At 42.9% G+C, this 18,383-nt stretch overlaps 1 protein-coding gene across 1 annotated transcript; it reads left to right on the forward strand.

The window, feature by feature from the left end:
* The first annotated feature begins 9,627 nt into the window (after positions 1 to 9,627).
* Positions 9,628 to 16,995, forward strand: LOC122121080. The gene is given in 3 exon segments (XM_042695284.1): positions 9,628 to 9,671; positions 11,789 to 14,240; positions 14,242 to 16,995. Coding segments are annotated over 3 exon segments (5,250 nt in total).
* The last annotated feature ends 1,388 nt before the right edge of the window (positions 16,996 to 18,383 follow it).

Consider the following 18,383-nt stretch of genomic DNA (forward strand, 5'->3'; position numbering starts at 1 on the left):
TTGTTGAAACAGATTCATGAGATAAGCCCTTCTGTTCCCTGGCTAGACCAAGACAGTTATTCATTGTCCATCCAGCCTTACTAGACTTTTTGTATTGTATTGCTTTCTACATCATTTTCTAGCACCTGGCTAAAATTATGATATATACCTACGGAATGAAAATGTAAGGCCATCTTAAGAAAGTTATTTAGGACTCTGGGAATTTGGCTTCATGGTACGGTGATTGCCTAGCAACCGTGAAACCCTGGGTTCATTCCTTAGTAACACATTAAAAAAACAACAACACTGGAAGTGTTGCTGTGCCTCAAGTGGTAGAGTGCTAGCCTTGAGCTAGAAAGAAAACCTCAGGAAAATTCCCTACCCCTGAGTTTAAGCCCTTCGACTGGCAAAAAGAACAAAAAACAAAAACATTTAGTTAGTAAATACAAAATAATGAACCCACATTTGGAATATAGAATTGCTTCTTCCATACTGACACCTGACAACAGTCCCTAATTTATGTACTTTACTTATGTTAGGATACTGTGTTGAAAAAGTTTTGTTCATTAAGTCACAGCAATTAATGCCAGGAATGTGCTTAGATGTCAGGTAAAGTTTAATTCTGGAAATTCAATGATTCCAGGATTTGTGTTGTCACTGCTAATCACAAAGAGAAGGGTAGGCTAAGTGTGATTTTGAAACCTTTTTGGTGAGTTATAGCACCAAAAACGCAGAGGCTAATTAATATTTGTGAAAGAAAATAAGGAATAACTCCAGATAGAAGGAAAAAATGATAGTAATTAAGGTATACCAGAAACTGTTCTAGAGAACCATTTTTGATTATTGTAGAACTTGTTGTCAACTAGGCTTTTCCTCATTGCTTTTAGCATTCTAAATCTCTTAGGCTAGCTCTTAGTCTCTGTGTGATAAATGTATCTCCTTCTATGCTATTCTTTCATACCTTATCTCCTTTGTTTTCTAAAAATCTCATTCTTTCCATATTTCTCTATGAATATTTCCTGATACTAAATACACCTGTACTGATGGCAGAGGATGATAATGTAAGGGTCCCAAAGCTCATCATTCATTGATGTAACAAAATGGAAAAGGAGGACATATTTATTGCTAATTCAATTTTTCTGAAATGCTGCAATGTCATTATTTGGTTAAAATTTCCATTCTTTGTCTACACAGTGTCATTCAGTTCACATAAATGCAAATATGAGCCAGATGCTGGTGGCCTACACCTGTAATCCTAGCTACTAAGGAGGTTGTGAAAAGAGGATTGTGGTTCAAAGTCAGCCTGCTCAGGAAAGTCAAAGAGACCCTAACCTTCAATTAACCACCAGAAACCAGGAGGTGGTGCTGTAGCTAATCACCCAGGATCAGTGTTCAAGCCCCACAAGAACAAAAGTGGTTAAATATGACTTAAAGTTTCCCTAAAAGGAAAGACAAGATCAATAATCTTCCCAATCAAAAAAAAATTCCAAAATGATTCAGTGCACCTACTTTTGCTGAGTTATGTTATGGATTGTTTGGTGGACATATTCTCTAAAAACAAATCGTTTGACTAGGGATACAGGTGGACCCATTGCAACAATGAGATGTACAAGTCGTTATGTCGAAAAACGAATTTTACAACTTTGGAGGATCGGATGGGGGAGGAGGGTATATGGGAAGGGATGGGAAGGGTAAACAAAGAGGAGGCAACAATGATTGATAAGAAATGTTCTCGTTATCTTGTCCATGTAATTGTAACTCACAAAAAAGTTAGAAAAAATGTTCAAATATTAGCTTTACAATAAACTTCATCTAATATTTCTCATTTGAAAAGAGAAGACTGTATAGTTGATGTCTCTTGGCTTTCTTACTATCTTAGTTCAAATCCAACCCAGGCAGGAGAATCTGTCAAACTCCTATCTGTAATTACACAGCAAAAAATCGAGAAGTGGAGTTTTGGTTCAAGCAGTAGAGTACTAGATTTGGGGGCTAGTAGCCTCTGGATTCAAGCCCCAGAACCAACATAAACTAAGCAAAAAAGTAAACAAAAAAACCAGATTATTTCATTGGGACCCTCCTTAAAGGAGTACTGGTCTGAGAAGTGGCTCCTTTTGCTGATCATACGCACTGGATGCTCTTTAGGAATCTTTATTGCTCTAGAAAACTCATGACCAAACTAAAGGAATTGATAACTGACTCCTGCAGTAAGAGAATCATGTCAGGAGTGAAATATCTATCCATAAAACACTTTAAAACCTCCATGTCTTTGTTTCTTTGGAGTAGAATTTTTTTGGGGGTCCAGTCGTGGGCCTGAACTCGGGGACTCGGCGCTTTACCTCAGGTCTTCAACTAAAGGCTAGCGCTCTACCACTTGAGCCACAGCACCACTTCTGGCTTATTTATGCTCATGTGGTGCTGAGGAATCGAACCTAGGGCCTCAGGCATGCAAGGTAAGTTCTCTACCACTGAGCCACCTTCCCAGCCCCTGCAGTAGAAAATATTTAAAACAACGTTATTTCCTTCTGTTCTATGCTGGCCACCAAATGGCACATTATTTCTTTTTGGAATTCTCTCAACTAGAAGTTTACAGAAAAATTATATATGAGTAAAAACACAGTAGAAAAAGTTAAGGACAGAGTTTTCTTCAAGCCTTCGGATTCTCTTCTTTTACAGTAAAAAGGAGAGCACAAGTTAACTTGAGCTTTGTCAATCCTCTATGTTCCATTCCTCTCCTGGGATCAGTTTCCACATCCAGTAACATTTACTTCCAGGAACAATCTATGGTGCTGCTTGAGGTATAGTGAATGATTTCTGGCTTCACTGAAATAACACAAGGACACCTTTGGACCTGAAGTAACACGAGTTTTAGATTAGGATCTAACTTTAGTTTTCTACAAGTGAATAACCAATTTTGCCAGCACCATTAACTAAAGAGGCGGTCATTCTTCCATTCTATTTTTTTAGCTCCCTTATCAAAGATTAGATAGCTGTATGCCTGTAGGTTCATTTCTGGGATTTCAATTCTATTCCATTGGTCCTGAGGGAGGTTCTTGTGTCACTACCAAGCTATTTTGATGACTATGGCTTTTTAGTAGATTTTGAAATTTGGTGTTGATATTTCTCCAGCGCTGTTCTTTCTGTTAAGGATTGTTTTTGCTTTTTGGGGTATTTAGTTGTTCCATATGTATTTTTGGATTGCCTCTTCTATTTTCTTGACGAATTAGGTTGGAATATTGATAGTTATCGCATTGAATTTGTAGATAGCCTTGGGAAGTACTGCCATTTTCACGATATTGATCCTTCCAATCTTGGAGCATAAGAGGTTTTTCCACTTTCTAAGTTCTGTTTTGATTTCCTTTTTCATGTTTTTTTTAAAGTTTTCATCATAGAGTTCCTTCACGTCTTTGGTTAAGTTAATTCCTAGGTATGTTTTTTTTTTTTTGGGGGGGGGGTGGCTATTACGAATGGAGTTGTTTTCCTGATTTCAGCGACGCTTTTCTCATTGTTGGCATACAGAAAAGTCATTGATTTTTGAGGGTTAAATTTATACCCTGCTACTTTGCCAAAGTTTTGAATCAGTTTGATTAATTTGGGAGTGGAGTCCGTGAATAAGAGAAACACTAGGTCAGCTTGGCACAGACCAATATTTTTGTAAAAGAGACCCAGAAGGACAACAAATAAAAAAATGTTTGGAGAAATGGGATTGCATGAAATTGCAGAGCTTCTGAAAGGCAAAGGAAAGAGTTAGCAAGATCAATAGAAAGCCCACATACTGGGAGAAGATCTTCACTAGCCATACAACGGACAAGTGTCTCATATCTAAAATATACCTGGAACCCAAAAAATCAAATCCCCCCCAAAAAAATCCTCAAAGAAACAACTATCCAATAAATAAAGAGCCTAAGACTTAAAGAGATTCTTCTCTGAAGAAGAAAGAAGGATGGCCAACAGACACATGAAGATATGTTCAACCTCCCTACCCATAAAAGAAATACAAATCAAAACAACATCAAAAAACAAACACCTCACCCCAGTTAGAATGGGTATAATCAAGAACTCAAATAACAATAGATGCTGTAGGGGATGTGGCAAAAAGGGAACCTTATTGCATTGTTGGTGGAAGTGTAAACTTGGTCAAAAACCTTGGAAAGCTGTATGCAGGTTCTTCAAAAGACTCCACACAAAGTTCTAGTATCACCCAGCAATCTCACTTTTGGGCATTTACCCAAATGATCACAAACAAGACAATACTAATGTTACCAGCGAAACTATGTTTATTGCAGCATTATTTACCATAGCTAAGATATAGAACCAACTCAGATACCCCTCAGTAGATGAATGGATCAAGAAAATATGGTCTATATACACAATGAAATTCTCTGCCTCCATCAGAAAGAATAACATTGCCCCATTTGTTAGGAAATTGAAAGCCTTGGAAAAAATTATATTAAATGAAGTAAGCCAGGCCCAAAGTAACAGGTCCCATGGTTTCCTTTATTTTCAATAACTAGTAAATGTCTGAGACAAGCAGAAAAAGTCAGATAAGTTGATGTTAGGTGAAATGAACACCAAGATAAGGATTCAAATGTATTTTTTTTTCTTTCATGGCATTGTTTCTAACATATTTATCAGATGATTTCTTTGTTGCTTTGTATGTCCCTCCCCCACGGTATAACCCCTGATTTTATTGTATTTGATATTGGTATAATTTGTGGAAGGGAAGGGAAAAAACAAATTGTTTAAATAGGGATACAGTTGGACCCATTGCAACAATGATATATACAAGATGTTATGTTGGAAAAAGAACATTAAAACTTGCCTGGAGGAGGGGAGTGAGTGTGGGTTGGGGGGGGTGGGGAGGTGTGTGTGGGTGAGATAAGAAGGGATGGGAAGGGGAGTCAAAGGATGGGGCAACAATGCTTGATAAGAAATGTGCTCATTACTTTGCCCATATAATTATAACCCCTCTCCATGTTATTTTCACACACACACACACACACCCACACACACACACACACACACACACAAGACCATTTCAAGCCAGGTGCCAGTGGTTCATACCTGTAATCCCAGCTACTCATAGGCTGAGATCTGAGGATTGAAGTTCAAAGCCAGCCCAGGAATAAAAGTCCCCATAAGACTCTTACCTCCAATTAACAACTCAAAAGCCAGAAGTGGCACTGTGGCTCAATTGGTAGAGTGCTACGTAACTTGAGCCCAGAGTCTCAGGGACAGTGCCCAGGCCCTGAATTCAAGCCCCACAACTGACAAAAAATATAAATAAACATGTAAATGTCTGAATTTCTTGTGAAATGGTAACCTCACTGTACATATATAAGTAAAAATTACATTTAAAAAATAATCAGAAATCCCGAAGCCATGGGTCATTAGGATGTGCATCTACTTTCCAGAATTTCAAAGTCCCATCGTCTGAGCTGGTAGCACATAGGTTGTAGCCCAGGGTGATGAGAAAATATGAAGCCAGAGATCCTTTCAGATTGTCCCACTAACTCTTTTTTTACTTTAAGCAAAAAAACAAACAAAACAAAGGAAAGCAAACAAAATAGACTTTATGCTTAATTAAAGTGCTATTAAAGATTCCAGGCAGAATTATATTGTTAAATGATGAGTATGTACATATGTTTTGTAGATACAGAACTCACATGTGTCACAAAAGTATCCATAGATTCATACTAGAAATTCTTAAGTGTAAAGCATGTTAATTAGGCGAATTTCATTAAGTAGTTAATGAAGAGAACACCACACGGTATTCAGTCAGGTAAGTAGTTTATTTACTGAACTGCTGCCCATGCCATACATGGTAGAAAGGCATGTACAAAAAATGGGGTGACCCAACCTTGGGCGAGGACTTATCTAGGGATGAGGTGTGGCCAGGTGGGGGAAAATTCTGGCCACACTGGATCTAGATGTGACTTTAAGACCTGGGACTCACCTCTGGTTTGATGGAAAGTGTGACAAGAGGCTGACCTGGTTGTGACTTAGCAGGAGGGAGAGGTGGCTGCCTCCAGGTGTGCCAAATACCTAGATAACAAAGGGTGGAAACTTAGTCAAGAAGTGGGAAGGTGTGTGCAAAGGGTCTGCATGGCCTGGGGCAAACCTAATACACAATACAGGTAGTACCTCTGCCATGTGATTCCTGACTCCAAAAAATTCATTCTCAATAATTTTCTTTCTTTCTATCTTTCGCTTTCTTTCTTTTTTCTTTTTCTTATTTTCAAACTTACCATATATTTTAATATCAAATCACCTATATTAGCCAATGATTAAATCAAATTATCTGTAATCATTTATTTCCATAATATCATCTAGAGTTAGGCAGAACTGGAGCTCACACCATTAACTAAAGTGATAGAATTTGAGAGGATCACTGTTCTGAATGCATCTAGGAAGGAAAGTATCACCCATATCAACCTACAAGGTAGGGATATTGGAATGCAATCATGATCCCTGCTTTTTGGGATGGGTGCAAAAATTGCTACTCTATGAGTACAGTAACTTAAAAACAAGAAAGGATTGCTGGAATGACTCCAGTGGTGGAATACCTGTCTGGCAAACACAAAATCTAAACTCAAATCAACTTCCTAAAGATAAAATAAGAAAAGAAACAAAGAACAACTCATACTGAGCATGTGTTTAATGTAAACATTTACACTAAATTATTGTAGTTATAAATGCCATCACTTATTTCTAGGGGCAAACACATTTTGTGTCAAGCCTAAATGAAAAAATAACACACTATATATAAATCCTTGGTAAAACACAGTTCTAGCTTACAATGATGAACACATAAGTTTGCATGTGCAGTGGTGTTGCAGGGTTGATATATATAAATATACATGTATATATATATATATATATATGTGTATATATATATATATATACTACATGTATACATACATACATATATATACATGTATGTATTTATATATCAAGCAACATAATAATTAAAAATAAAAAATTACAATGAATAAATTTAGTTCACATATACCTTTCCCAGATTATTATTTTACCTGAACCAATTCATGTCTTAAAGTCTCCAATGCTATATGACGGTTACACGGTTGCTGATCCCTTTCAGCTTTTTCATGATATTGTTTTTTCTTTGTTTTTCAGATGAAAAAGCCTGGCAATAAACATACTTGTATGACATTCCTTTCTTTAGAAAATGAAAAGCATGTTGTGTTAACTGGCTCTTTATGTATCATCAAACTAATTTTTTATAATTTCAAGTACACATTATCTTAGACTGAGATCTCACTCATTCTCTTCCAATAGTACCCATGGGAAGGAGAATATGAAGGATCATTTTGTTACTTTGGGAGCTTCTATCATTAATCACTGAAATAAATATTATGAAAATGAAACTCTGAAATTATTTAGAGAGATCACTTGAAAGTTACCTTTCTACACAATAATTATACTCCCTCAACTATATCATAGAACTTAAAATAAGTAACAATTTAGCTGTGTGACAGTGGCTCATGCCTCTAACCCTAGCTACTCAGTAGCTGAGATCTAAGGATGGTAGTTCATAGCTACCCCTTACAGGAAATCCATGACATTCTTACCTCCAATTAACCACCAGAAAACAGGAAGTGGCACTGTGGCTCAAGTGGTAAAGTGATAGCCTTGATCTGAAGAGCTCAGGAACAACGCCTAGATCCAGAATTCAAGCCCCATAACCAAGAAAAATTAAAAAAATAAAAACTGGTCAAAATGTAATATTTTAAAGCTAATGTGCACATATACACAAAAACTGTATATAAATAAAACTGTAATAGTCCCTGGACTGGCAAAGAAAAAGAGATTAAAATGAAATTGCTTTCAATAATTCATTTAGATGATATATATTGACAGAGAAGCCTACTGGAACTCACATCACTAATTGAGGTAAAATTTGAGAAGATCACATTTCAGGACCAATATGCAAGGAAAGTACTAAGAGTCTCATATCATCCTAAAGCCTGGCATGTTGGAATGCATTTGTGATCCCAGCTACTTGGCAGACAGAAGTGAGGAACTTAGCCTCTGTTAAGCCCTCAGCAAAATTGAAAACCTATGAGAAAGTAAATAAATCGAAAAAGGATGTTCTAATGGTAGAATACTTGTTCAACAAACAAAATATCTAAATTCATACTCATTTCCTAAAAGAGGAAATAAAAGGGAAGAAATAATGTAAGAAAGAAAGAAAGGACGAAAGAAAGAAAGAAAGGACGAAAGAAAGGACGAAAGAAAGAAAGAAAGGACGAAAGAAAGGACGAAAGAAAGAAAGAAAGAAAGAAAGAAAGAAAGAAAGAAAGAAAGAAAGAAAGAAAGAAAGAAAACAGAAAGGAAAAGGGGCTGGGAAGGTGGCTTAGTGGTAGAACGCTTGCCTTGCATGCATGAGGTCTTGGTTTCCATTCCTCAGCACAACATAAGCAAAAAAAAAAAAAAGCCGGAAGTGGCTCTGTGGCTCAATTGGGAGAGCACTAGCTTTGAGCTGTAGAGCTGAGGGACAGCACCCAAGCCCAGAGTTCAGTCCTCACGACTAGACTCCCCCGGCCAAAAAAATAGAAAGAAAGAAAGAAAAAGAAAAGAAAGAAGGGAGGAAAAAGAAAGGGAAAAGGAGAGGTATAAATAAAAACCTCAGCATGCATTAGATGTTAATAATGACCCTAAATCATTTTAGCTATAAATGGCATCATTTAATTCTGGGCAGAGACATTTTGTATCACGCCTGAATAAACCATAGCATACAAAGCTTCGGTAAAATACCACTTACAAAGCTTTGGTAAAATACATGTCTGCCTTATTCTGTTGGACCAATAGGAGTGTATGTCTAGTGTTGCTGCAGGTATGTTAAGGTGTGTGGGAGTTTACCATCCTGATGATCTTGCAATGATGAAATTGACTAACTACACAATTACCTGGGCAGATCCCTGCTGAGACCTATATTAAGTCACAGGTTAGGAAAGTACAATATTTACAATGATATATATATATATTATATATATATGTATATAATTTACAATGAAATATATATATATAATAAAAATAATTTTGGTCACAAAATTTTGCGACCAAAATTATTTTTACCTGATTCTGTGTATGTTTTTCATTCTATGTACAAGTTCCTCATTCCCTTCTGTCTCATTATGTTGTCTTTCCTTGGTTTTGTTTTGTTTTCAGAACCATGGTATAACAGGACATTTATTGTATTTTTGTCTTCTAGTCTTCACAAAGTCTGCAGTTAAATATTCTTAAGTTCCTTTTGTTAGAAAATTTCAAGCCCATTGAATGGGATCTTCATCATTATTTTGTTATGTTCTCAAATACGTTTTTATTTCTGGCATTTCACCTGTGTAATCTTACTTCAATCTTTTCCAAAGGTCACTTTAGTGGAAGAAGGAAATTCAAAATGGATTCTGGTAGAGAATTTCTGTTACAAAAATCTCTGATACATAGTAAGGCAAGCAACTCCAAAATTATTCATTAGAGAGATGAGTTGAAAGTCATCTTTTCAGAGGCTTGTGTTGGAGCAGGGCTGGCTTTCCAGGCAGGAGATGGGCTATGTGAGAAGCTTCTAGCCAAGCAAGGTGTGGCTTCAAGGGCAGTTATAGGGAAGTGGAGGTTTTTTGGTATAGCATTATGGGCTTTGTGGGAAGAAGTAGGTCCAAGGCTGTGTTTGCGAGGTTAGGCCATTTAGAAGTAGGCTAGTTATGGGGGAAGTTTCTGATGAAACGAGGATGGGCTTGTGGGAGAAGGCTAGTTGTGGGTGGGGTAAGAAAGGGAAAGGAGGAGCTTGGAGGTACTAGGATATGGGAGCAATGGGACTATGAAGGACTAGAGTAGTTATGGGCCCGGTATCTGGTGGATGAATTGAGGATTCGAGGGAGGAGCCTGATGTAGGCGGGGTTCTTGGTGCAGCAAAGCAGGATATAGAAGGAGGAGATATGGCTGTATCTTGGTTTCTGGTGGTGCAGAGCAGGGATTGCAGGACGGGGTGGAGTGGAAGAAGGCTTTCCCTGTAGCAAAGGAGTGCTTTCAGGAAGGAGTCTGATTGCAGTCAGGCCTTTGAAAATTTATAGCGGGACTACCAGGTGGTATGTTAGTTAAGTTTTGACTTTTTAAGGAGGAGGCTGACTGGAAGTGGTTTTCCAGTGGATCTAATCATGTTTTATGGAAAGAGGGAATTGGAAAGGTGCAAGACTTAGTGAAGAGTGGGGCTAAAAAAATAAACAGTTACTGCTAATAGGAACACCATTTTCTGTCACTATAAAATTATATTACTTTATGTATGCGAGAGATATTGGAGAAAGTAGCCAAGTAATTTTTCCTTCTTAGTGAAATTTTTCTCTATTCCAGTTGAGTGAAAGTAAAACCACAGGTCACATCAGGCTCAGGCACGCGGTAGACTAAGGCACATAAAGCACTGGACTTGATTCCCCAGCACAACCTTTAAGGACCACAAAGAAAAAGCTTAAAATGTCTCACTTGAACATAATGGACCCTCTATGGTCTTAATATTGTGAATGAATAGAACTTTTACTCTGGCCAATTTAGAAATCCTAAAACTAAGTAAGTAGTAATGTTTTAAAATTATATAATATTGGAAAGTATATTAAAATAATTATGAAAATATAAAATTGAATATAGAATGTTCATTCTCCCCCATCAATTTTTAATCTAAAAGAATTTTAAACCAGAAAATTGCCATATAATGAGATTGCAGCATGGTTTCTTTTCAGTCATCAAAATGGTGACTTAAGCAATGTGTCTTTGTAATGAAAGACCCCAGTTAATGCTAGCCCACTGGATACCCCAGAAAAAGTGCTGTGCTGTCCCTGCCCTGCGAAACTATGTAAAAAAAAAAAAAAAACAAAAGAGGGTGAGGCAGAATGTTGTGGCCAGGCCGTTAACAACAAGCTCCACTGAGTCAACCCCCTGTGGGGCAAGTACAGACATGTCAACAAGCTCCACTGAGTCAACCCCCTGTGGGGCAAGTACAGACATGTCAGCTAAGCTCCACTGACCTTGCCTAACCCGCTCGCCTGACTCAAAATTAGCCAATCAACACCCTGTAACAACCTGTAACCAGGCATCTCGCTTCTGTTACCCTGCTTCCAGCTGTCCATAAAAAGGGATGCTTTCATGTGCCCCGGCGCGCAAGTCTCCCGATAGACTTTGTCGCCCCGGGTACCCGTGTAAAAGCAGGTTCCCAGCCACCGACCCAAACCTTGTGGATCTTGAGGTCGTGTGTATCTGGGAGCCTGGGCATGCCTGAATAAACCTCTTGCTGATTGCATCCGCACAAGTGGTCTCGCTGTTCCTTGGGAGAGGGTCTCTTCAGATTGAAAGGCGCCCAGATCACCGGGGGTCTTACATCTGGGGGCTCGTCCGGGATCGAGACCCCCCTACCCAGGGACCACTGACCCATTTCTGGGAGGTAAGCTGGCCAGCGTCTGTGTGTTGTCTGTAGTTAAGTTGTGTTGTCAATTACTGTGCGCTTGCGATTCTGTCAGTCGGCCGTGCTCGTTTGACTTTGGCGGACCCGAGGAGGAGCTGACGGGCTCGTACTCCCAACCGCAGCCCCCAGGAGATGTCCTGGAGGGGTTTGGGGTCTGAAAAAGTGGCCCATTTGTTTTCTGGAACCCGGTCCTTTTGGACGCGTGGTTCATTTGGGAGACGAGAGATCCAGACTCTCAACACAGTCTCCATTTGATTTCTACTTTCGGTTTGCTGCCGAAACCGCGCAGCGAAAAATAAGTGTAGTCTGTGTTTGTTTTATTTTGTTTGTGTCTGCTTTGAGATTCACTATCGGACAAACTGTCACAACCCCCCTTAGCCTTACTTTACAGCACTGGAAGGATGTTCAAGTCACAGCCAGCAATCTTTCGGTAGAAATCCGGAAGAGAAAATGGACGACCTTCTGTTCATCAGAATGGCCCACCTTCAATGTTGATTGGCCACGAGAAGGAACCTTTAACTTGACTATTGTTTTGCAGGTTAAGGCCAAAATAATGGACCCGGGACCACATGGACACCCGGACCAGGTCCCTTATATTGTTACCTGGGAGGCTCTTGTTTTAGACCCTCCCCCTTGGATTAAGCCCTTTTTATTCGCCCTAAACCTCAAAGTCCCTACCCCCTTAACCATCCCATCTGCCCCCCAGCTTTCTCTCCCACTCCTTCCTTCCCCAACTCCCCATCCCCCTCCACATACTTCACTTTACCCAGCCCTTGTTCCTTTAGAAAATAAAAAGCAGGCTCCAGAAAAGGACAGGCCTACTGCCCCGAAGGTTTTACCACCGGGGGAAGACGTCCTGCTGGACTTACTGACCGAGGATCCGCCACCCTATCAAGGGGCCGCTCCCCAACCTCCGGGAGCGGAAGCTGCCGCTCCTCAACCACCCGCCGACCCCGCACCATCCCCAATAGCTGGCCGGCTCCGAGAACGCCGAGAGCAGGCCACAGACTCTGCCACCACCTCTCGAGCCTTCCCCTTGCGCGCGGGGTTGGGTGGGCAGCTACAGTACTGGCCTTTCTCAGCCTCCGACTTGTATAACTGGAAAAATAATAATCCTCCCTTTAGCCAAGATCCCTCCAAATTAACTTCTTTAATTGAATCTATCTTGGTAACTCATCAACCCACTTGGGATGATTGCCAACAGCTATTACAGGTACTGCTGACTACTGAGGAAAAACAACGCGTTTTTCTCGAAGCAAGGAAAAACGTCCCCGGAGAAAATGGGCGTCCCACTCAACTACCCAATGAGATAAACGCTGCTTTTCCCTTGGAACAGCCAAACTGGGACTTCAATACACCTGAAGGTAGGAACCACCTACGCCTTTATCGCCAGTTGCTATTAGCGGGTCTCCATGGGGCCGCTCGGCGTCCCACCAATTTGGCTCAGGTTAAGCAGATAGTTCAGAAAGGAGAAGAATCGCCCTTGGCTTTCCTTGAACGTCTTAAGGAGGCGTACTGCATTTACACTCCTTATGACCCTGAGGATGCGGGACAGGCTACAAATGTCGCCATGTCTTTCATTTGGCAGTCAGCTCCAGATATCAGAAAGAAATTAGAAAGGCAGGAAAATCTCCAGACACTATCCCTACACGACTTGCTCAAGGAAGCCGAACGTATTTATAATAAAAGAGAAACTCCAGAAGAGAAGGAGGAAAGGGTTAGAAAGGAAGCAGAAGAAAGGGAGAGTGCACGTGACCGTAAAAGAACTAAAGAAATGAGTAAGTTACTGGCCACCATAGTGACAGGACAGAAACAGGATAGACAGAAGGGAGACCGCCGAGGTACCCAAATAGAAAAAGATCAATGTGCATACTGTAAAGAAAAGGGGCATTGGGCGAGAGACTGCCCAAAGAATCCCAGGAGACCTCAAAGACCAAGACCTCAGACATCCCTGCTCACCTTAGACGACTAGGGGGGTCCAGGCCAGGAGCCCCCCCCCGAGCCTAGGATAACTCTGGAAGTTGGGGGGCAACCCGTCACCTTCCTGGTGGACACGGGGGCCCAACACTCGGTGCTGACCACAACCTCCGGACCTCTGAGTAACCGATCAGCCTGGGTCCAAGGAGCCACTGGAGGGAAGCGGTACCGATGGACCACCGACCGTAAGGTACAGTTGGCTACCGGTAAGGTGACGCATACTTTCTTGCATGTTCCCGACTGCCCCTATCCCCTACTGGGAAGAGACTTGCTTACTAAACTGAGGGCACAAATTCATTTCGAAGAAACTGGGGCACACATTACTGGACCCAAAGGACAGTCATTGCACGTACTAACTCTCGGGATAGAGGATGAGTACAGGTTGTATGAACAAGAAAAGAGCAAAGAAGACCCGTATATACACCCCTGGGTGCAAAAATTCCCACAAGCTTGGGCTGAGACGGGAGGTATGGGCTTAGCCGTCCACCAGGCTCCTTTAGTTATTCTACTAAAAGCTGCTGCCTCGCCTATATCCATAAAGCAATACCCGTTGTCCCAAGAAGCCCACCGGGGAATTCGCCCTCACATAAAGCGACTGCTAGACCAAGGAATACTAACTCCCTGCCAGTCTCCTTGGAATACCCCGCTCCTCCAAGTCAAAAAGCCGGGAACTCAAGACTATAGACCAGTACAGGACTTGAGAGAAGTCAATAAGCGGGTCGAGGACATCCACCCCACGGTCCCTAATCCATACAACCTACTAAGTGGACTGCCCCCTACTCACGTCTGGTACACCGTTCTGGATCTAAAGGACGCGTTTTTTTTGTTTGCGGATCCACCCTAGTAGTCAGCTCATTTTTGCCTTCGAATGGAAAGATCCAGAATTGGGAGTATCAGGGCAATTGACTTGGACTAGGTTACCCCAGGGATTTAAAAACAGCCCTACACTATTTGATGAGGCGTTACATCGGGACCTAGCCGACTTTAGAATTCAACATCCAACCTTAATATTGCTCCAGTATGTAGATGATCTGTTACTGGCAGCCCAGACGCAGGAGGACTGTATATCAGGGACTGAAGACCTCTTGCAGGCCCTGGGTACCATAGGATACAGGGCCTCCGCAAAAAAGGCGCAAATTTGCCAGAAGCAGGTCACATATTTAGGATACCAGATCAAGGATGGGCAGAGATGGCTGACTGAGTCTCGCAAACGGGCAATTATGAATATTGCCCCACCCCAGAGTCCAAAACAACTGCGGGAGTTTCTGGGTACAGCTGGATTTTGCCGTCTATGGATCCCCGGCTTTGCAGAGATGGCCGCCCCTCTGTACCCGCTGACAAAACCAGGGACGCTGTTCGCCTGGGGAGAGACTCAACAAAAGGCCTTCCAAAACATCAAGGAGGCCCTTTTACACTCCCCGGCCTTAAGGTTGCCAGACTTAACCAAACCTTTTGAGCTATTCGTAGATGAGAGACAAGGGTACGCAAAAGGAATCCTGACCCAGAAGCTGGGACCCTGGAGACGCCCTGTGGCTTATCTTTCCAAAAAGCTGGATCCGGTTGCTTCCGGTTGGCCCCCATGCTTGCGGATGGTAGCGGCGATTGCAGTTCTGGTAAAAGACTCGGGTAAGCTCACACTGGGACAGCCGCTTATTATTCTGGCCCCACATGCCATAGAGGCCCTGGTCAAACAGCCACCAGACCGCTGGCTTTCTAACGCCCGCATGACACACTACCAAGCCATGCTTCTAGATAAAGACAGAATACAGTTCGGGCCTATAGTGACTTTAAGCCCAGCCACCCTGCTACCACAACCGGGGGAGGCGGAACCCCATGACTGCTTGCAGATCCTGGCCGAAGTACATGGAACTAGACCCGACTTGACCGACCAGCCTCTCCGAGATGCCGATTTCACCTGGTACACAGATGGGAGCAGCTTCTTGGACAATGGGGAGCGGAAGGCCGGAGCCGCTGTTACCACCGAAACTGAGGTAGTTTGGGCCGAGGAACTTCCGCCTGGAACATCAGCACAGCGCGCCGAGCTGATCGCCCTAACCCACGCACTCAAGATGGCTAAAGGCCATAGTCGCTATGCCTTCGCCACCGCTCATGTACATGGTGAGATCTATCGCAGGCGGGGCTTACTGACCTCAGAGGGCAAGGAAGTTAAAAACAAGCCTGAAATCTTGGGCCTGCTTGAGGCCTTGTTCCTGCCCCAAAAACTGAGCATTATGCATTGTCCGGGACACCAAAAAGGACAGACCCCGGAAGCAAGAGGCAATCGACTGGCTGATAAAGCCGCCCGAGAAGCAGCGCTAAGAGGGACTCTAAAAACCCCGGTCCTTCCAGTAGCGGCTAAGCCCCAGACAAAAAGACTCAGTCCACTCCCTTACAGCCCAGAGGACATGAACGACCTAAAGAAAATGGGGGCCACCTTTAACCCCGAAAATGAAATTTGGACTTATAATGAAAAAATAGTTTGGCCAAGAAAGTGGACTCACCAGATGATAGACCGCCTCCACAAATTAACCCATCTCAGCAACCGAAAAATGAAGACCCTCCTTGATCGAGAAGAGGGACTAAGGTATCTCCTGGGAAAAGAGGACAGTTTACAATTGGTGACAGATCAGTGCACAATATGTGCACGTGTCAGCGCCGGAAAGACTAAGGTAGGACTAGGAGTGCGGGTACGGGGACAACGACCGGGGACCCACTGGGAGATCGACTTCACAGAAATAAAACCTGGAATGTATGGATACAAGTACCTCCTAGTGTTCGTGGACACATTTTCAGGCTGGGTGGAAGCCTTCCCTACCAAACAAGAAACCTCCAGAGTGGTAACCAAGAAACTAATGGAGGAAATTTTTCCCCGGTACGGTATGCCACAGGTACTAGGGACTGTCAATGGGCCCGCGTTCGTCTCCCAGGTAAGTCAGCTGGTGGCCAAACTGCTGGGGATTGATTGGAAATTACATTGTGCTTACAGACCCCAGAGTTCAGGACAGGTAGAAAGAATGAATAGAACAATTAAGGAGACTTTAACTAAATTAACGCTTGCAACTGGCATGAAGGACTGGGTGTTCCTCCTACCCCTAGCCCTTTATCGCGCCCGCAATACCTCAGGCCCCCATGGCCTCACCCCTTTTGAAATTCTGTATGGAGCCCCCCCACCTGCTGTTAACTTCTTTGACCCAAACATCTCTGACTTTGCTAATAGCCCCTCTTTGCAAGCTCACTTACAGGCACTCCAGATCGTCCAGCGGGAAGTCTGGAAACCTCTGGTGGCAATATACCAAGATCACCAGAGCCACCCCGTCGTGCCTCATCGCTTCCAGATAGGAGATTCCGTGTGGGTCCGCCGTCACCAGACAAAGAATTTGGAACCCCGGTGGAAAGGCCCGTACATCGTCCTCCTCACCACTCCTACGGCTGTAAAGGTAGACGGAATTGCCACCTGGATCCACGCTTCCCACGTCAAGGCGGCCCGGGCCCCGGAGGAAACCTCAGAGACCCCAGCCTGGAAAATACAGCGCACTCAAAACCCCCTGAAGATAAGATTTACTCGAACATGATTCTCCTCTTTTGTCTTTTGCTATCTCAATTGTGCCTCACTTCTCCCAACCCACATCAGCCCATACAACAAACTTGGCAGATCATATCTGGTACTGCAGATACAATTTGGCAGATTAGCTCTGGGGACCATCCCTGGGGAACTTGGTGGCCGGACCTTACTCCTGATGTTTGCCAATTAGTGGCCGGAGTAACTTCAGGAGGCTGGGATATACCTGATTCCTATTCTACTAACATTCCCTCAGGCTGCCCCGATCTTTCGCTTTCAACCCGTGATGATGTCGGCTGCTGTTCACATCACAAAAGAAAACAATTAGCCGAACAGGATTTCTATGTCTGTCCTCAGGACGGTAGGTCCCGAGCTACTATCAACAGATGTGGATCTGTAGATACTTACTATTGTGCCTCATGGGGTTGTGAAACAACGGGAGATGCGTACTGGATACCTAGCTCCTCCGAGGATTTAATCAATGTTAAAAAAGGGCACCCCTGGGCCACTTCATGTGAGACCAATGCCACCTGTATGCCCCTAAAAATTTCCTTTATGGATAAAGGTAAAGTCTTACTCCCTTCCTTATGGATGAGCGGCAGGCAGTGGGGACTGAGATGGTATTTAGGCGGACTAGACCTAGGGGTAATATTTCAAATTAAGTTACGAAGAGATACGACCCCTGTATTACCCATCGGGCCCAACCCAATCTTGTCAGACCACAGGGCCCCCGCCATCAAAAACCCCACTAGGACTTCCATTGCCCCCGCCATCAAAAACCCCACTAGGACTTCCATTGCCCCTGCAATTCCTTCTTATCCCCCGTTGGCCTCCACAGCCGCCCCGACCTTATTTGGGACAGAAGATAGGCTCATTAACCTGGTTAAAGGGGCTTATGCCACCCTAAACCATTCCGACCCCAACCGCACTGACAACTGTTGGCTTTGTCTAGCCCCTAGCCCTCCTTACTATGAAGGCATTGCTGTAAATATTAATTTTACTAACCACACCAGCCCTCCTACCATTTGTAATTCCTTGCCCAGCCATCAGCTGACCCTTCCAGAAGTGTCAGGCAGTGGAGTATGTTTAGGTAACGTTCCTTCATCCCACAAAATCCTATGCAATTTAACTCAGACAGTCCCTACTGGGTCCTATTACTTGGTTCCCCAGGATGGACTTTATTGGGCTTGTAACACCGGCCTCACCCCATGTGTGTCAGCAGCTGTCTTTAACCGAAGCCAGGATTATTGTGTACTTGTACAAGTTTGGCCCCGTATCACCTACCATCCTGATGACTTTGTCCTACGGTATTTTGAGGACCCTATACACAGGAACAAAAGAGAACCTGTAACCATTACCTTAGCTGTTCTCTTAGGTCTTGGAGGAATATCGGCCGGAATC

This window comes from Dipodomys spectabilis, unplaced genomic scaffold, assembly GCF_019054845.1.
Source record: "Dipodomys spectabilis isolate Male_0828 unplaced genomic scaffold, ASM1905484v1 ptg000183l, whole genome shotgun sequence".
Lineage (NCBI taxonomy): Eukaryota > Metazoa > Chordata > Mammalia > Rodentia > Heteromyidae > Dipodomys > Dipodomys spectabilis.